The sequence below is a fragment of the Oryctolagus cuniculus genome, chromosome 9 (genome assembly GCF_051225735.1).
Source record: "Oryctolagus cuniculus isolate XC-2025 breed Fujian yellow rabbit chromosome 9, ASM5122573v1, whole genome shotgun sequence".
Lineage (NCBI taxonomy): Eukaryota > Metazoa > Chordata > Mammalia > Lagomorpha > Leporidae > Oryctolagus > Oryctolagus cuniculus.
The window spans coordinates 80,937,633-80,956,440 of record NC_142875.1 but is presented as its reverse complement, the minus strand read 5'-3'; the positions used below and the strand labels follow the sequence as shown (position 1 = coordinate 80,956,440).

The 18,808-nt window shown below is 42.6% G+C and overlaps 1 protein-coding gene across 24 annotated transcripts in view; it reads right to left on the bottom strand.

Annotated features, from left to right (window-relative positions):
- Positions 1 to 18,808, bottom strand: part of STARD13 (StAR related lipid transfer domain containing 13) — a 585,508-nt gene that overhangs the window by 63,504 nt on the left and 503,196 nt on the right. For 22 of the 24 annotated variants that reach the window (XM_017350153.4, XM_070049030.2, XM_089304231.1 and 19 more), the window contains 2 exons: positions 8,108 to 8,179; positions 6,010 to 6,091 (listed from right to left, as the gene is read on the bottom strand). In XM_017350153.4, coding sequence (XP_017205642.3) covers positions 6,010 to 6,091; positions 8,108 to 8,179 — 154 coding nt within the window. Of the gene's footprint in view, positions 1 to 2,673; positions 2,903 to 6,009; positions 6,092 to 8,107; positions 8,180 to 18,808 lie in introns of those variants that run through there. The other 2 variants (XM_089304235.1, XM_089304234.1) reach the window with 2 other exon arrangements.

Here is an 18,808-nt window from a genome sequence, read left to right as displayed (position 1 = left end):
TGCTAATTAAAAAAAAATGTTTTTGATAGACACACACACACACACACACGCGTGGGCAGGGAGAGAGAGAGAGAAAGAGAGAGGGAGAGGAGGGAGAGAGAATCTCCACTGGTTCACTCCTCACATGCTGGCAATGACTGGGGCCAAGGCCTGAGCCAGGGGTTGGGAACTCAATCCAGGTCTCTTACACAGGTGGCAGTGATCTCAACTACTTGAGCCACCATCTGCTACCCCTCACAGTCTGCGTTTGCAGGAAGAGGCAGGAGCCTGAGATAGGAATGAAACCCAAGTACTCTGATTCCAGACATGGTATCAACCTGCATCTCAGTTGCTTAGCTAAATGCCCATCCCACTCATTTTAAAAATAATGCAATAAAAATATCTAAGAACAGGTGTGGAGAGAAGTGAATAATATTAAAAATATAAAATACCCCTATTACACTAGACTTCCTGACTGATTTTGTATTTTCTTGTGTATTCTCCCCGAAAGTATAGTTACATCAAAGTTGTCTTGAGTAGCTGATTGGATAAGGTCACATAAGACAGCGTTTTAAAATACAAAACTTCATGTTTTCTGTACAGAATAATATAGAGCAGAGAACTCCCAGATATTTGATTCTACCATTTCAAATCTGTTCTGCACCAAAGTAAATTTACTTTTAAGTATTTTTTAAGTATTTTCCTTTGACTTAGTACCTGACCATCCCCCAAGCCTGCCCCCACCCTATATACACAGAATTGAGCTGATGTTTTTTGTGGGAGTGGAGGTGAAGGTGGGAGTGGGAATGAAGATGCCTTTCCTGGACATTAGTTTTAAAAAATTACTAAAAGTCTACATCAGCTACATTAAAACTTCATGTGCTCCTGTCTGGGTAATCCTTGCTACTATGGACTGGCTATTAGAGGGCAGATAACATTACAGCTGTGTGCCTGTCAAAGCAGGATGGTGTGGCAGCCCACCACACGGGACTGCTGAGAGAATTCTATGAGTATTTGCAAAATGATGATGGGCCACGCCTCTTTTGAACACTTTGTAAGTGTGTTAAAGAAATAAAATCACCGTTTGTTGGGGCTGTATTTATTTATAAACTCAAGATGTCAGGGGTAGATGTGACCATAGTGATCTTCTAACTTCTTATTTCCTTTTCTCAAAAACTAGTCCAAGGACTCTGTTCAGTTGCTCATCACTTACTATATGATATAGTGATATATAGTACTGTATATTTTCTGTGATAAATAGTCTAAAAGGAAAATATTTAAAAATGGTATTAGTATTAATAAAGACAATTATTATTAATATTATTAGGTTATTTAACAAAGTCAAATCAAATATAGCCCTTTGTGTGGAGAGATAAATTGTAAACATCATTCGTAACCCTCCCCCCACTCCACATGAAAATCACTATCACTTATTGTCCTTTTAAATACAAAGGTCAGTGATATATGAGATAAAGCTCATAGCAAATGAGCATTATGAAAAACCTAGGCATAGGTTTCAGAATTGTTCTGCACCAAAGAAAACTTATTTTTTAAATTCCATTTTCCATGAGCTTTTTGAAGAACTCTCCTGTAATTATAAACAATTCCATAGTTCCACCAGATGGTACTAAACAAGGTGAAAGCCCTTATTTTATATGCACTACAGTTACTTAGTATTTATTAACAACACAAGTCATGTGAATGCTATACTGTCCTAACATTAATTGAAAAATCCAGAGGTCCTGTTGAGCTTCATGGTATATATACTAGCAGCCTAAATGAATACTGCAAATCAAAATGCTAATAGAACGTATTGCTTCTCCTTTAAAGGAGTCTCATCTTTGGTTTGCTGCAATTCACCTTAAAGGTGACAAACTTTACCAGCTATTCTGACACTGACTGTCACTACATTCTGATAGGTTGCGGTTTTAATGAGTTCACCTAGGTACTTAAAGCTTGCAAATGAGCTTTTCATGACTCACAAGAGGAAATATTTTTCAGTTAAGAATTCAATCAAGATCTTCGGAACTGTGGTGCTAAAATGATTGAAAGCATACTTCCTGCCTGTTAGGAATAAACTTTTGCGGAGTGCCTGCTGTGCACAGGGCAGGTCAGTCTTGCTGGAGCTACAGTGAGATTTGGTTGTCATTTTGCAGGCTTACACCTTCAGCAAACTAGTCTAATTTCTGGGGCCCAAATAGCAGAACTACAAAAATTAAAAAAAAAAAAAGAAGAAGAAGAAGAAGAGCTACCTATCCACATATTTGGGTCCAGATCTGGAGTCTTTCTGCTAGCTACCGCCTTAGTACAAAATGTATTTCCAGGCCAATGGCACCAGATAACATTGTTTCAACACTCTCCAAGAGTGAATTGGCACCAGGATATTAACTAGGGAGAGCCATTTGGAGAAAACCAAAAGATCGTAAAATTCTTGTCATGGACAACCTGTAGGAGACTTCCAGGTCTCCTGTCTTCCTTCATCTGCCTGGCAGAAGCTATCTGCCCTTGGGCTACAACTCCAGTTCTGATTCTGCGTTAGTTCAACACTTCCAACGTATGTGAGAAATGCATAGCCCACAAAGCTTAACAAATAAAGCAGGAGACCAGCTCCACCTCTGTGTGTACAGTGCACAGAGAAGAAAAAGAATAAAATCAAAACCCCATACTGCTCTCTGTGCATTAATCATGACTTACCATCTGAGTGCGCCAGTGTCTCATTAAGCATGCATCAGTCTCAAAAGTTTTTAAAGCGCTGTCATTCCCCTTGGGCTGGAGATTTTCCTTCTGTCTGCTTTTCACTCTTTGCAGAGCAGAAAAATCTGTGTCTTGGTGGAATCACAATGAGGGGAAAGCAACTGCACGCTGCTTCTTTTTAGCCAAGCTACCTCCATCTGTCTACCTCCTCTGCCAGCTTCTTTTGATCCACCCTGGGTGTGCAACTCCTTTGGCTTCTGTTCTACCCATGGCTCCTCCACCCTGAGAAGTAGTTCACACACCTCCAGCCAGATGTTTTTCTTGCTTCACAATATTTTTGGAGACATAGCTTCCCTAAGAATTATTCCAATTACAACAACCTCCTGCCACTAACCATTTTTACAGAATCTGGACCCTTATCAAGAGCATCAGTGTGTCCAGCCTGGCTGTCCTTCCCCACGTTGGGTGTGGTAAGGCCTTTTGGGCTAGGGATGCATGTATGGAGCCTGCTAAGAGCTACAGCCATGATGGGTCACACACTCTACAAAAGAAGACTTCCTGATTTTTCTGGCTGGCACTGGCACTCCTATTTAAAACTTTATATCCTGAAATGATTTCACATTAGTTACATTGGCTCATTACTATAACACATCGGAAAGGCTTTTTGAAAAATGTAGACTTTGATGGAAAAGTCTGTAACCTAGTCAAGGCATCTCGGATAACGTGCAGCAGTGAGTAGATAAGGATTTTTGCCAAGTTTGAGATGGGAACTTTGGTCCATCATGCCACTTACGTCATCCTGTGAACAAAACTGTATAAGCAGAGATAGTGTTTGCCCCTGAAATCCTGACTTAGAAATATGGAATAGAGTTTCTATGTTTGGTTTAAAATGATGTAACTTTTCATTAACATTTTAGAAATGCAATCTTAATGAGAATATGACAAAACTACTAGCACTAATTAGTGAGTGAATGTAGATTGCAGGGAATAACATAATATACAAAAAGAAATTATGTACTACTAATTAACAATCAGAGATTGTTAAAATACTTATATAAATTTTTAAAATAAATCACAGAGGCACTTATTATAGCATCACAAACATGAAATTCTTTGGCACTATCAAGTATGTATACCATCCATGAGATGAAAACCACAAATCACTGTTGAAAAAGATCAAAGAAAATTTAAATCAACAGAAGCATAAGAGAGTATTTCAAAAATGGAATTAAAAGAATTTTATTTTGCTACCCCTAAATTTTGAAAACTATGCATATGAGGCATCTTCAAAAAGTTCATGGAAGCATATCATTCTCCATAGTTTTTTTTTTTTTTTACTTTTAAGCTATATATGGATTTTAAAATTTATTTGTACCAAAACAAGTTTATTTTTAATTCCATTTTCCACAAACTTTCCAAAGTGTCTTTATACACTGAGTTTATGAATCAGAATAGGAAACATTATTAAGACATCAATTCTCCCCAGTTAGATACACAGATTCAACACAATCCAAGTCAAAACCCCAGTAGGATTTTTAAAATAAATATCAACAAGCTGTTTCTGGAATGTATATGGAAGGCAGAGGAACTAGAGTAGCTAAAACAGTCCAGTGAAGAACAAGGCTGGAGGACTCACGCTATTGGAGACCAAGACATACTTAGCTTTAAGTAAGTCTTAACATTTTAGTTCTGTGAAAGAAGGGCAAGCACTTCTTTTGCAATCCATTCCCTTTAAAGAATCACAACCAAACCAACCACTCATCTCACAAACTCTCACAAATGGCATTTTGTGCTTGCTTATCTAGTCCAAATAAGCTATTCCCATAATGTATGATTTGATGAGTTCTTTGCTCTTCTACCCACTGACACAACTCACAGCATTATTTTCTTGAACATTCAGAGATTATTTCTCAACACAAGTTTATTTTCTCTTCATATAGGAAACATACTGCTGAGTGTTTTATAGACACAAAAATATAAATGGCTGAAGATTCGGCAAGCAGAAGAAAAGATTATTTACCCAGGATTCTAACACACATTGCTTTCCCCTATGTTGACATAAGTTTTACTTTTATTTCTTTCCCCTTAAACTACCACCTTTTCCAAGGTAAACACAGAATATGTATGAATATCACTGGACTGAAAGTTATAGGTACCATTTTTTTTAAATTCATTTGAAAGAAAGAGAGAGAGAGGGGAGAGAGAGAGAGAGAGAGAGAGATCTATCTATCTATCTTCCATCTGCTGGTGTTCTCCCCAAATGACTACAACAGCTGGGGTTAGACCAGGCTGAAGCTAGGAGCTAGAAGCCAAGAACTACATCCTGGTTTCCCACATGGTTGGCGGCAGGAACCCAAGTACTTGGGCCATCATCTACCACTTCTCAGGTGCATTAGCAGGGAGCTGGATCAGAAGTGGAATAGCAAGGACTCAGATCTGCACTCCAATACGGGATGAGGGGATCCCAAGTGCTACACCACAATGCCTGCCCCGAGTCCTGAGTTTTAAGAGCATTTCAGTTCATAACTAGTTGCATGGTCTAGGTAAGACAACTCATATTTCATAACCGACATTTATATCCAGCTCTGACCTCTCTCCAAGGCTTTATTAGGAAACTTTGAAATTCTACAGACACATACCACGTCCCGTGGAGAATTGAATTATTCAGGGATATAGATTCCTTTGAATATTTTATTATTACCCAAATAACAATTGCTACCTATCTGGTCATGCATTCACGTCTCATTTCTTCAAGGAGGCTTCTACAATCAGACCAGGCATATTTTAAGAGAAGGGAATTATTCATAATACATCTTTTTCTCTTTATAACACCTATTACATAGCAGAAGCTTAAGTATTCCAGTTTGCTGATAAAATTACTTGAGCATACATATTCCAGCCTGAGGATATAATTGGTTGGTTCTCCACAAAATACAGCCAAATGTGACAGAACCTAGTTTTTCAGAGCTTTCCTTGACCACTGCAGCTGTGGCTGCCCAGTCACTGTATATCCATTTCTTTTTTTTTTTTTTTCAAATTATTTAACACTAGCTGAAACTTCTTGTTCTCTCTTTTTCTTTCTCTCACTCACATTCTCTCTTCTCTTTCTGTCTTTCCCTAATCTATTTTCTGCAGCCCCCTACCAGAGTTTAAACCCCCATGAAAATATGAATGAAACATGCTTGTGGTAGAATGTTTAGAGCAGTACTTATGTCTGGCATACAACAGGCACTCAGTAAATACTTAGTGTACTGTTGAATTTGCCCTTCATTAATGTGATACCTATTGGGAACTTCAAAATGGGAAGAAACAACACCAATACTTCACATAATTTACCTGCAAAGGGGTTCTACAAGTTCCTTTTCAAGAAAATCATGATCCTTCTTGACAGCCACAATGTTGATGGGAAATTGTGAATCTGAAAGAGAGAGAGACAAAGGTTTAGGTACTTTGCTGTATCTGAATAAGTAGCAACACAGTCCGGCCACTATCCAGAAGCCTCTGATCTTAATGGCAATTACCCCATTGCCATGGTTGGTAATATTTGAGACAACAATTTTATTTTTGTCACAAAAAAGGCTTTTAAGAGTATAATGCAAGCATGAAATATGAGGCTAACCACGTGATTGACCTTGGGTCGGATAGAACACTAAGTGCCTGTGTTTTTGTAGCTCATCCTTGTCGCAGGCATAGGCTGACGTGGACCTGGGCAAGAGCTTTCAGATCTTCGCACTCTACCTAAAGTGTCAGTTGCTGACTTCTATCCTGATGAGTTTGTGTACTACTTTGTTTGGCAGGGTATTTTTTCCTTCAGAAGGACATTTCCAATAATACCAAAAGTTCAATGATCTCAAATGTCTTCTTTTGTAGCAAAAATGTGAGTCACTTTGGAGTGTCAGCAAAATACTCCATTGATTCTATCCAAAAAGATGTAAATCCAACACCATGACTGTTCTCAAACAATCTATGCCAGCTTTGTGGGGTCATTGCAATACTTAGAATATGATGTTAATTTTAGGTATTTCATTCATGTAGGTAGAAATTTGGAGATCGGTGGAACTGAGCCATGGTCAAATCTGAAAATGTTGGTTCATCATTATTATCATTCTCCTGCCATTCTTTCTGTTGCTCTTCATGTATTTTGTGCTGCCTATGCTTTGCTTTGCTAATTGTGCTAAGTCTAAGGATATCGAAATCTTAGTGTGAGCTGGATACAGAAACAATTTCCCTTCCATCCAAAAGGTAATGTGAGTGAATTCCAGATGGTGCCAGAATGAAGACTTTCATTCTGCTAGCAAGGTGGTGGGTGTCATAATGAGAAACAGACACTGAAGCCCAGCTGCCCTGACTTTTGGCTCCATTTCTGTTTAGCTGTGGAACTGGGCAAGTCCCCTTTTGAGCCTCTGTAAGTTAAGATGAACTTGGTTGGTTCTTTCTACACTACTGGGGAGAGAAGTCAGCACCATTGCCTGGTCTTGGTGTTCTCTTGACCCCGGCTGCCCCATTTTGTGTTTTTCTGCACTCTGCTTTGTTGCCTGATGGTTACCCGTGGGGATGGATGGTTGTGCTTGACTAATGGGAAGCCCTGGCTGGAGATGGAGGGAGGAAATGGGGGTCAAGGTGTTCGTGCCCTGGTTCTGCCCATTGGAGGCTGCTCATGACCAATTTTGTGCTTCTTCCCAATACCTGCTCTCAGGCTCCTCTCTTCTCTGGGTTATGGGACCATCTCCCCCAACCTGTCCCTTTAAGCTCCTGGTAGTGACAACTCTGCTGTTGCAAGCTAGGGGTTCCTGCACTGTGCACAGTAGCTCATGGATTCCTGTATCCTGCTCAAAACTTCATAACAACAAACACTATTAGATGTAAATCTTTCACAGCTGAGCTCCAGGTGCCCTCTGCTTAGTTTTGGGATCCTGAGTATTTCACTATAGGTAAGGATCATCCAAGAGGGAGTTAAGAGCATTGGTTATAATTTCAGATATAGGTAAGATATAGGTAAGTTCAACTGTCAAAGAATCAATGAAAAGGATGTTTAATGCTGGTGGCGAAAGCAGTTTACCTAAAACTTAAAAGAAAAACATCGTATCTAGATTATGCCTGAGCATTCATACAAAGTAAATGGAACTAAAGAGAAATATCAAAGACAACTAATCTTGTGACTTTAGAAACTGATCAACAACTAATTCATTGTAATTTCAAGAAAACAGAGTAGTGAGAGATTTAATGGTGGGAAGCAGAAAGTGAAATGGGCTTAGGAAGCTACACTCATTTCCAAATCAGTGTCAAAGTAAGTGCTGCAAAGGCTCAGGGAAAAAGAAAGCAAAGTAAAAGGGCAGTAAAGAGAACTGAAAGTCCAAGACACTCCAGGATGCATGCGGTTCATTTCGTATTTGTTCTCTTTAAAAAGAACAAAGAGAAAGGTGGCCATACGTACCCTCATATAGCTGAGCGTATTGCGGGAAACCAGCAGCACGGAGCCAGTCACATGCTTCTTTTGCCTCAATTTCTGAAAAACACGAGAGAGGGAAAATTGTGAGTCTCACAGCTACACACTAGCACTCAGCCTTCTTCAACAAGGAGACACAGGTGAGCTTTGCACGAGTTATTATAAGGCAAAATTGTTCCCAGTCTGGATAAGTAGGCCTACCCAGAAATGGGCGTGAAGGGAGCAGGCAACACAAAGGCCCTTGTTAAGGGTCTGCTGAGACAATCTTCAGAGTGGATTCACAATGACGTGGATAATAACAAAACCACAGATGCCAGAATACAAAAGGCTGAATTTCAGGAAAGGAAAAATGGCTCAGTTTTATTATTTATACACCAGGGAACAAGGGGACCAAGGAAAAGGAGAAAATACTTCTTGATAATCCTTAAATTTTTTTCTTTTTTAGCTTCAAAGATAAAGTTTAGAATATTTGACATTCCTTTTTTCCTTCACTCTTGGGATAATGAAAGAAAGACTACAAGCAGGTAGTCTATGAAAATGCATTTTCCCATGAAGAGCGGTATTACAAAAAGCTAATGCACTATTATTTCTTTAATTTCACTAATGGCCTTCATTCTCAATGCATTATCACAAGATGTTCACTCACCAAGCACATTGGAATGGTTTCAAGCTGTGGAGTGCAGTGTACAAGAGGAAAGCTTATTATCCAGAATGGAGAACTGGGTTTGGTGGGGCTGCCAGGACCCCTGAGGCCTGAGTCTAAGAGGTTGCTATGGTTTTTGAGTGACCATTTCTGGGTGGATGTACCAACAGCCCACCCAGCCACTCACCAAGGGAAGTCATGGAGTGAGATGGGAGAAGTCTACAGTTTGTGAACCAGGTTTCTGTTTGACCTTGCGAGTCCTGAATCATTTCCCAACCACAACTCTGCTAGATAAATATGAAGCCAAGGGAAAAGAAGTTCATCTGTCAAAAGTCCAGCTTCTCCAAACAAAATTAAACAGCCTATTCCCTCAGCTGTTGAGAAGGTCCTTTTCAGGTCAACGCATTTCCATTTACTCTGAAGTTCATTTTTCTCCATAGCCAAATCCAGAGAGTACAGGGTGTGTGTGGGACTACTGAAGAAAAATGGTCTACCCGCTCCAATGCTCCCTGCTCTCGTGCCTGGGAAGGCAGTAGAAGATGGCTCAGGTACTTGGGCCCTTGCTACCGGTATGGGAGACTCAGATGGAGTTCCAGGGTTCCTGGCTTCTGCCTGGCTCGGACTTGGCTTTTGGGGAGTAAACCAGCAGATGGAAGATCTCTTGCTCTTTCTCTCTCTGTCTCTTCCTCTCTGTGACTCTGCCTTATAAATAAATAAATCTTTTAAAAAAATATTTATTTTGCTTATTTGAGAGGCAGAGTGACAGAGAGAGAGAGAGAGAAAGAGAGGTAGAGAGAGAGAGACACAGAGAGCGAGATCTTCCAGAGAGAGAGAGAGAGAGACACACAGAGAGCGAGATCTTCCAGAGAGAGAGAGAGAGAGAGAGGTAGAGAGAGAGACACAGAGAGCGAGATCTTCCATCCGCTGGTTCACTCCCCGAATGGTCGCAACAGCTGGAGTTGGGCCAATCCAAAGCCAGGAGCCAGGAGCCAGGAGCTTCTTCCAGGTCTCAGACATGGGCGCAGGGTCCCAAGCACTTGGGCCACCTTCCACTGCTTTCTCAGGCCATTAGAAGAGAGCTGGATTGTAAGTGGAACATCTGGCACTTGAACTGGCACCCATATGAGATGGCAGCGCTGAAGGCAAAGGCTTAACCTTCTATGCCACAGTGCCAGCCCCAATAAGTAAATCTTTTAAAAAAACTGTCTATGTGATTATCAACCATGGACTTGAGATTGTGCCTACACCATGAAAACTCAGTGCCTGTGCACAGCTTCGATGTGGCAGAGCTACATAGTATATGCCAAGAAAATGGACCAAAGGCTAGATCGTGTTCAGGTACCAACACAAAGAACAAAAACGAAAGCCTCATCCCAGTGATCCAATTGGATCTAGAATGAAATCTGTCACTAAATTTATGGAAGCAGCTCCTGTGGTGGCTCCTATCCCAAAGCACCTGCTTCTTATGGAAACTTCTCACCTCCTTCTAACCCAGGGACCAACAATTTCTAACTCTCCACTTCTGTGTCTGAAGTGAGGGTTTTCCAATTAATTTCAACCAGTACAGAACTAAGGTGTACGCATGCCTGCCATGGACACATGGCTCAGAGCTACCTGGGGCACTCAGCTGCAAATAAAGCTTTGGAAGGCAGGAGAGTCTCTGAGATTCCCAGGTGCCATTCAAAACAGAGCTTCAGAACTGTGCTGTACTGGCTAACTTGGGCTTCCCCTTCAGAAGAACAAAGGGCCATGATAGTATTGCTGGGGAGTTCTATTTAGCAGTCATTTGAGAGTCCTTCTATGATAGCTTCTGCTTCGATAACCAGGTGAGTATTGCATCGGAAGTAGGAAAGGCACATTCATTCTATTTGTGGCACATAGGAAATGTGGTGAGTTGCCACAGTCACACATAAAGTGCTGCCTTGTAGATTTTCAAGCTTCAGATTTCCTCTCTACTTCAATATAATACAGTGAGTGGTAATGGGAAAATATCTAATTTCCAGGCGTGAACTAAACTTAATTATGAGTCAGCAAGTCTTAAACAGGGGCACAGAGTTCTGTATTTTCTGTTTTAATGACATCAATGCCATGCTTTTTCTATTATTTTTATATGATCAAAATGTAGTATTAAGTGAGTCCTAGAAAGCCGGGAGGAGATCCAAAAGATAGGCAGCTCTGCTACACAGAGGCTCAATGAAGGACAGTGTCCAAAAACAGGAGACTCTGAAAGGAATCATTACTGCCAATGTCATCCTTTCACAAAGATCTCCCTAATGAGATTTAAATAGCATTTGAGGAGAAAAGTGTGAAAATCTCGTTTTTATTGTGCTTTTGCTAGCCAGTATCCTACTCTGAAAAGCATTAAGAGCCATGGAAATCACATTTTGACAGCTGCATTTGTTCTCCATTTATAACTATTACTTTCCCCCGTAGCAGCTCATAGCAATTCTCTTGTTGAAAACCTGAGTGTGGTGCAAGCACAGAATGCCTTTGGACAGAAGGGCACTCAGGTCTCCACTGCCATTGCTGTACTAGAGTAGTCCCTTCCCAACCCCCATCACCAGAAAATATGCTCCCAAACTCCCAGTATCCTACAGCTTTATGGACAGCACACACTGGATATAGAACATATTTTTTGTGGTATGATAACCGTGATAACTAAGCCACTAACAAGCAGGTAGCATATACAGCAAGGAGACACTGGACAAAGGGATGATTCACATCCCAGGGAGGTTGGATGGTGTATAATTCCTTTATGTCCGCAATTTAAACTTTATGAATTAGTTGTTTCTGGAATTTTCTATGTAATATTTTTGAACTGAGGTTGATTACAGGTAACTGAAACCTTGGACAGTGAAATCATGGATAAGGAAGAACTGCTGTACTTTTCTGCAGGCAAAATCCAATCCTGGGTTGCAAATTCAAAATGGGGTTGCATATGACAATATAATTTAAATAGAATTTACATAATTAGTCTGCATAGTAATTGTTTAGTTTTACTCCATAGCAGATATCTCTTTTTACTTGCCAACATTCTTCTTTGCTTCTTCTGATAACAGGACGTCTCTGTTTGAGGAGCATCTTCTATATGGTTAGGCAGGGCTGACATCCTTGCTCCCAATCTGGTACACTGGCCAGATCACCATCACCCACAAGGGATGACTTCTCCTAGGAGAACCCATGCTTCTTAGTCTAAAGATCCTGAGGAGTTTGGACCTTAAGTCAAGGGAACTGAAACCAACTGGTTGAGAGATACCTACTTTTCAATGGGTGTTAGGTTCACATAAAATCAAAGCAAACCTTTCCACTGGTTTATATTATCAATTCAGTAGGTAGTTTGATGTTAGTCACACTCTTCAGCCTAACAGAAGAAATTCCTCTTGAGGGAAAGTCACTGGCTTTGCCTCAACTCTTTTCTCTACATGTGTGGCACATGCGACCTCTGCCCAGAAACTGATCTGGTAGAGGGAAGTAGTCTCACAGAGGCAGGCACATTATTAGGGGCGTGAGAACAAAGGCATTGTGTGAACAAAGGCTGGCCCATGATATGCTTCTACTAAGTGTTATCATGTTTCTGAATTGTACATACCCAGTGTTGGAAACTTACAAAAAAAACAGGAAGTCGCAATAAAAGAAAAAAGTCAACTATAGTCCCATTAATGACACAAAATTTGATATGTTATTTGTCAAAATGGTAATATGATAGTATTCTATTTTCATGCAGTAATACACTATTTTCCCATGTAGTTATATTATTTACAAAAATGAGATCTGTAGGGGCAAGCATTTGACCTAGAGGTTAAGACACCCAATTTCCATATTGGACTGCCTGGGTTTAAGTCCCTGCTCTGTTTCCTAATCCAGCTTCCTGTCAATGCAGATCCTGGGATGCAGCAGGCAATGGTTCAAGCAGGTGGGTCTCTACCACCCATACGGGAGACCTGGATTGAGTTCCTGGCTCCTGGCTTCAGTCTTGCCCAGCTCAGACCATTGCAGGCATTTAAGGTGGGAACCAGAGAATGGGAGTACGCTCATTCTCTGGCTCTCTGGCTTTCAAGCAAATAATTTAAAAAACTTTCAAATTTCATTTTTCACATAATTTTAAAAATAATGGTTATTTTCTAAATATTTGACTTTTAAATACTTTCAAATTGTGTTTTACTGTTGGAAGGTTATAACATCAAGGTAGCCAAGGTATAAGAGTTCAGAAAGGATTGCGCAATGCAGACTGATTGTGGTAGAAGACTGGAATTCTGTGTGAGCAAGATTTACATAGCATTTCTTCAAAGAAATATTATTTAGTGAAGTAGGTGCAATCAGGTGAACAAGGTTGAGGAGGGTCTTAGTCAAGCAGAGAGTTGCACTGAGTGCAAGAAGTTGGTGACCCATGTTAGCAGCCTTGTCAGTTTCACTGTATTTTCAAATGTGTGCTTCTAATATGCTTGGGAACATGGTGTTCTCCCAGCTCATCATTTTAAGTACACTTTAGCTTACATTATTCATACTTTTTTCATAGCTGACCCAAAAGTATTGGGTACTCTTTCTAAATGACCAAAAATTCAAATTAGACCAAATTAAAATTTATTATCATCAGAAACTTAGCTGGCTAGAATGAGCCTGTTCCATTATACATAGTTTATGAAATTATTATATATGAGATTATGCATTTATGTTGTACTTAAAAGACTCCTTGAATTTTCATGGACAACTCGACTCCAATTTAAGTAAGTCTTCTTTCTTAAATGTTCATTAGAAGGACTCAGAAATGGGGGAAAAGAGACAACACCCTCTCTTCATGTGATTAAGAAAAGTATGCCTGAGAACAATGTTTTGTCTTATTTTACTCATTTGAATTGGCAAGCTGGTGGGTACCCTATTTCTCAAAGATTACAAATTCCAGCACAGAGGGTGACTCAATAACACAGAGTGTCTGCAGTGAGTGCAATTATGACTATTAAAGTATAACAAAGGTATTAAAATTTTAACAGGCTCATGGTTGCTGGCTTAGGATAATCTACATAGCTGAGTTGGCGTCATTATTATCTTAGTACTTAAGGCAAACGAAGCCTTTGTCTTCAGACAGAGTTTCTCAAGTGAGGTCTCTGTTTACTGAAGGCGAATTTCTTTTGCTGAACATGAGGCTGGTTTTGTTAAAATCCATGCCAAGGTAGTCATCCCATCTGAATATGGATATGCATGATACGATCACTAATAGTACACAGAACCATGCACTATCACTATAATCCCTCCAGAATGGCTTTATAACCTGGATCACACAGGTGCAGTATGGAACCTTGGGTTTTGGTAGTCCCAGAGTTTGATTTAGCTTTCACAGTGTGGCTTAAGAATATATCTTTTTGTACTTCTTGAAGTTCATTTTACAGTGTAAAAGGCCTGAATAAATCTTAAATGTATGCTACTTAACATATTTTTTTCTTTTTCTTTCTTTCTTTTCTTTTCTTTTCTCTTTTTTTTTTTTTTTTTTTTTTGACAGGCAGAGTTAGACAGTGAGAGAGAGACAGAGAGAAAGGTCTTCCTTCCATTGGTTCGCCCCCCAAATGGCCACTACGGCCAGCGCTGCGCCGATCCGAAGCCAGGAGCCAGGTGCTTCCTCCTGGTCTCCCATGCGGGTGCAGGGCCCAAGCACATGGGCCATCCTCCACTGCCTTCCCGGGCCACAGCAGAGAGCTGGACTGGAAGAGGAGCAACCAGAACAGAATCCATCGCCCCAACTGGGACTAGAACCCAGGGTGCCGGCGCCGCAGGCGGAGGATTAGCCTAGTGAGCTGCGGCGCCGGCTGCTATTTAATATATTTTTTCCTAACATGCATAACATTTTCCCTATGATATTCTAAGCTATTACTAAGGGTTACTTAGGATAAATTTAAGATTATTGATCTGTGAATATTCAAACTAGTGAGTAAATTACAAGCACCCATTTTTACCTCCTTATCATTTGAGGTATCTTTTTCCTTGATGTTGAACAAATATCTTATTTTCAGCAAGTATAGAATCTCAGGAGGAAGAAATCTGGAAGACGCATTTACTGCTGTGACACCTAATTGTACTCAGTTAGGACAGAGACACATGGCTGTGTAGTCACAGATGCATGGAGACATAATATTCCCTCCCCACTTCTTAACATTGGCCTTATTTCCCAGGCCTTGAGATAACTTCTGCCAGCTGGATCCATAGCAAACCCAGTTACTAAAGGTATTTCCGTTAGAGTACAAGAGGAGCAAGCAGAGGATGTACCTACATGGTAGGTTTATTCCCATTCACTCAAGGGCTGTTTCATTATTTAGCTTTTTGACAATTACTTAAGGGGGAAGGGCGAGTGAGAGAGAATTCCCAAATGCTGGTTCACTCCCCAGACACCTGCAAGGGCTGGGGCAGGGCAAGTGAAAGCTGGGAGCTAGGACCTCAGTCCTGATTTCCCACCCGAGAGGCAGGGACCCAGCTGCGTGAGCCCTCACCGGCTATCTCCCATGCTCTGCACTGGCAAGAAGCTGGAACCAGGACCTGGAGTTGGGACTGAAACTGAGGAACCCTAATATGGGGCATGAGTGTTTTGAGTTTTAATCACTAGACCACGTGCCCACCTCTCACTGGTTGTTTTTAACAGTCTGATTGAGGAAATCATACTTGTATATATAGGGTATGTGGGGAGCAATCCGGACTAGACTGAGTTACTGGAATTAAGACTTATTCTATGCATCTGCTCTCCCACAATATGGCGCTGGGAGAGAAGTAAACAGCTTCTACACAGCTGCCTCCAGTTCAGCCAATAAACTGTAGGACTTGCTCCTGATTGGAGGAGAGCAGCGTACTCGGCGTGTGGGCAGCCGAGTTGGGATTGGCAGAGGAGGACTATAAAGGAGGAGAGAGACGGCATGCACCGGGAACATCTAAGGGGAACATCTAGCTGAAGGAACACCTGTGCAGCCCCCCGAGAAAGCCGGCCGGCGGTGCGCCGCTCCCCTGCGGAAGTGGGGAATGTGGCCAGGGGGAACCGCCCTTCCACGGAGGTGGAAGGGATAGTAGCCAACCCGGGAAGAACCAGCAGCAAACCCGGGGAGGGCCGAGCAGACGAAAGAACAGCGCAGGGTCCTGTGTTGTTCCTCCACGAAGAGGGGGAGCGACATAATGGTGCCGTGACTCGGATATGAAGCCTAGGCAGGGTTTAGTGTTGCTCCTCCACGAAGAGGGGGAGCGACATAATGGTGCCGTGACTCGGATAGGAAACCTAGGACGGATAGGAAACCTAGGAGGGAAGAAACGGGAAGAAGTGGGAAAATACCGGAGAGAGAGACTAGCAAAGAGCCTAGGTGCCGGAAGAAGCTATTGAAAGCCTAGGCATAGACTCGGATATGGACTGTGGGAAAGAAGTTAGGATTTAAAGTGAAAGCAAGAAGAAACTTAGACTTAGATACGGACTGCAGGTTGAAAGTGAAAGTGAAAGTGAAACCTATAAGAAACTTAGACTTGGATACGGACTGTGGGGAGAAGCCAGGAGAAATGAGAGGAATATTGTTGGAAGAAAACTTAAGGAAACATACCGGGTAGAGAAAAATGTTGGGGAGGATGAGGCCGCGAGTGCAGGCCGAGGCGGAGACATAAGCCACCTTGGAATTCTTCAAGTCACCCCGGGGAGCAAGAGGCGAAGATCTGGAACCAGAGGCAGAGACGTGGGCCGCCAGGTTGAAATTCGCCAGGTTAGTCCGGGGAACTTGGACTGAATGCCGGTGGTGGTGGAAACATTCGCGGAAGCCGCCGCGTGCAGAGAGAGCACGGGGCGTGAATAGATAGGGAACGCGGGGCTGGCGCGAGGCCGTGGTGCGGGTGCGAAGCGCGTGGAGACCGCGGAGCGTGCGCGCGAAGCCGAGCCGCGCAGAGCCGGGAGCCCGCCGGCGGGGCGAGGCGCCGGGAAGCCGCGCAGAGCCGTGAAGCTGCCGCGGGGCGAGGTGCCGAGAAGCAGCCTCGGGGCGAGCGCCGCCGGGAAGCCGCAGGGATAAGAGAAACAGAAGTTTAGAAGTAAAATGAGAGAAATAGGAATGCTGGAAGATAGAAGTAAAATGGGAGAAATAGGAATGCCCGGAGATAGAGAAATAGAGAAATAGAAAGGCCTCCCCTCAACATGGCAATTAGAAGGCTTGGATTCGGTCTGCCCGATTAGTGAGGCGATGAGCACCTGCGGCGGCTAGCAGCTTATGCGCCGCAGGTCACCGAAGACAGGCACGAATTAACATCAATAAGGCCTCCCCACAACACTGCAATGAGAGAGCTTGGATTCGGTCTGCCTGATTAAGGCGGTAAGCACCAGCAGGCGGCTCGACCAGAGTATGAGCTGCAGGTCACTGAAGATAGGCACGATAGGTAAGTCTCCCCCACAATACGGCAATGAGAAGGCTTGGATTCGGTTTGCCTGATTGTTAGGGCTTGTAAGCCCCTGCAGGCAGAGCAGAGCATGCGCTGCAGGGCACCGAACACAGGCACGCATCAGCGCCTAAAAACCTCCTCACAACATGGCAAAGAGAGGACCCGGATTCGGTTTGCCTGATTGATAGGACTTGTAAGAACCTGTGGCAACTCTAGCAAGTAGAGCAGAGTGTGTGCCACGGGGCACTGAAGACAGGCGCATATCAACGCCAAAAATAAAAAGAAAGGGGGATCTGTGGGGAGCAATCCGGACTAGACTGAGTTACTGGAATTAAGACTTATTCTATGCATCTGCTCTCCCACAATATGGCACTGGGAGAGAAGTAAACAGCTTCTGCACAGCTGCCTCCAGTTCAGCCAATAAACTGTAGGACTTGCTCCTGATTGGAGGAGAGCAGCGTACTCGGCGTGTGGGCAGCCGAGTTGGGATTGGCAGAGGAGGACTATAAAGGAGGAGAGAGACGGCATGCACCGGGAACATCTAAGGGGAACATCTAGCTGAAGGAACACCTGTGCAGCCCCCCGAGAAAGCCGGCCGGCGGTGTGCCGCTCCCCTGCGGAAGTGGGGAATGTGGCCAGGGGGAACCGCCCTTCCACGGAGGTGGAAGGGATAGTAGCCAACCCGGGAAGAACCAGCAGCAAACCCGGGGAGGGCCGAGCAGACGAAAGAACAGCGCAGGGTCCTGTGTCGTTCCTCCACGAAGAGGGGGAGCGACAGGGTACATATCATATAACACATGATATGTCTCACATATTTAAAGCAAATATATAACACAATTTATTATCTATTTTAAATTATAACATGTATAGTTCAAACATACACATACACATTTTTTCCTTTCCTTATATGTTCCTCATGACTCCCTGGCCTTTCTATTTGCCAAGCGACTTGGGATTTTCCACCAAGTGAGAGGCATAGACTTCCCTCCCTGCAGATGTCAGCTTGGCCACACGACATGGGAGCGGAAGCAGCACATGCTAGTTTCGTGCAAAACATTTCAAGGGCCACCACTTCATTCTGCCAGTTTTCTTGCTCTTTTCCCTTTGCCATGAGGTTGCACGTTCTGGAATGATGACACCAGTGGCTAAATATATAATGTGAGATAGAAACAAACTTGGGGGACAATTTGTTAAAGTGGAATAACCTAACATCAGCTAATTTAACACGAAGGCCAGCTATTCATTCCATAGGTGGAGCATGTGGAACTTTCCAGATGCCCACTAGTGTGGCCTCGGTCATCATTTGTGCTAGGAATTATGCTTCCCTGCCTACGGCGCACGACCTGTATGAATTCAGTGTTGTAAGGAATCCTTTCATGCTCATCTCGTGCATGCATCCACATGTGCACACATTTGCACCACAGATAACTGGAAGTTCAGTTGTGACTGCTTGAGAAAGCTATTCTCCATACCCATATTCCTAATTGTATTTAAAAGGAAAAAAATCTTTTACAATGCCCCCACCCCATTCAATCTCAAAAGAAAATATATGCTCTCCCAGCCAAATACTTTCTGACCAGATCGTTTTGACTCAAGTTTTCCATGAGGCAGAGTAGTCCTTTATTCTCCTCTCTCATTTGGTACAGATTGTTCCCATCAGGCGCTTG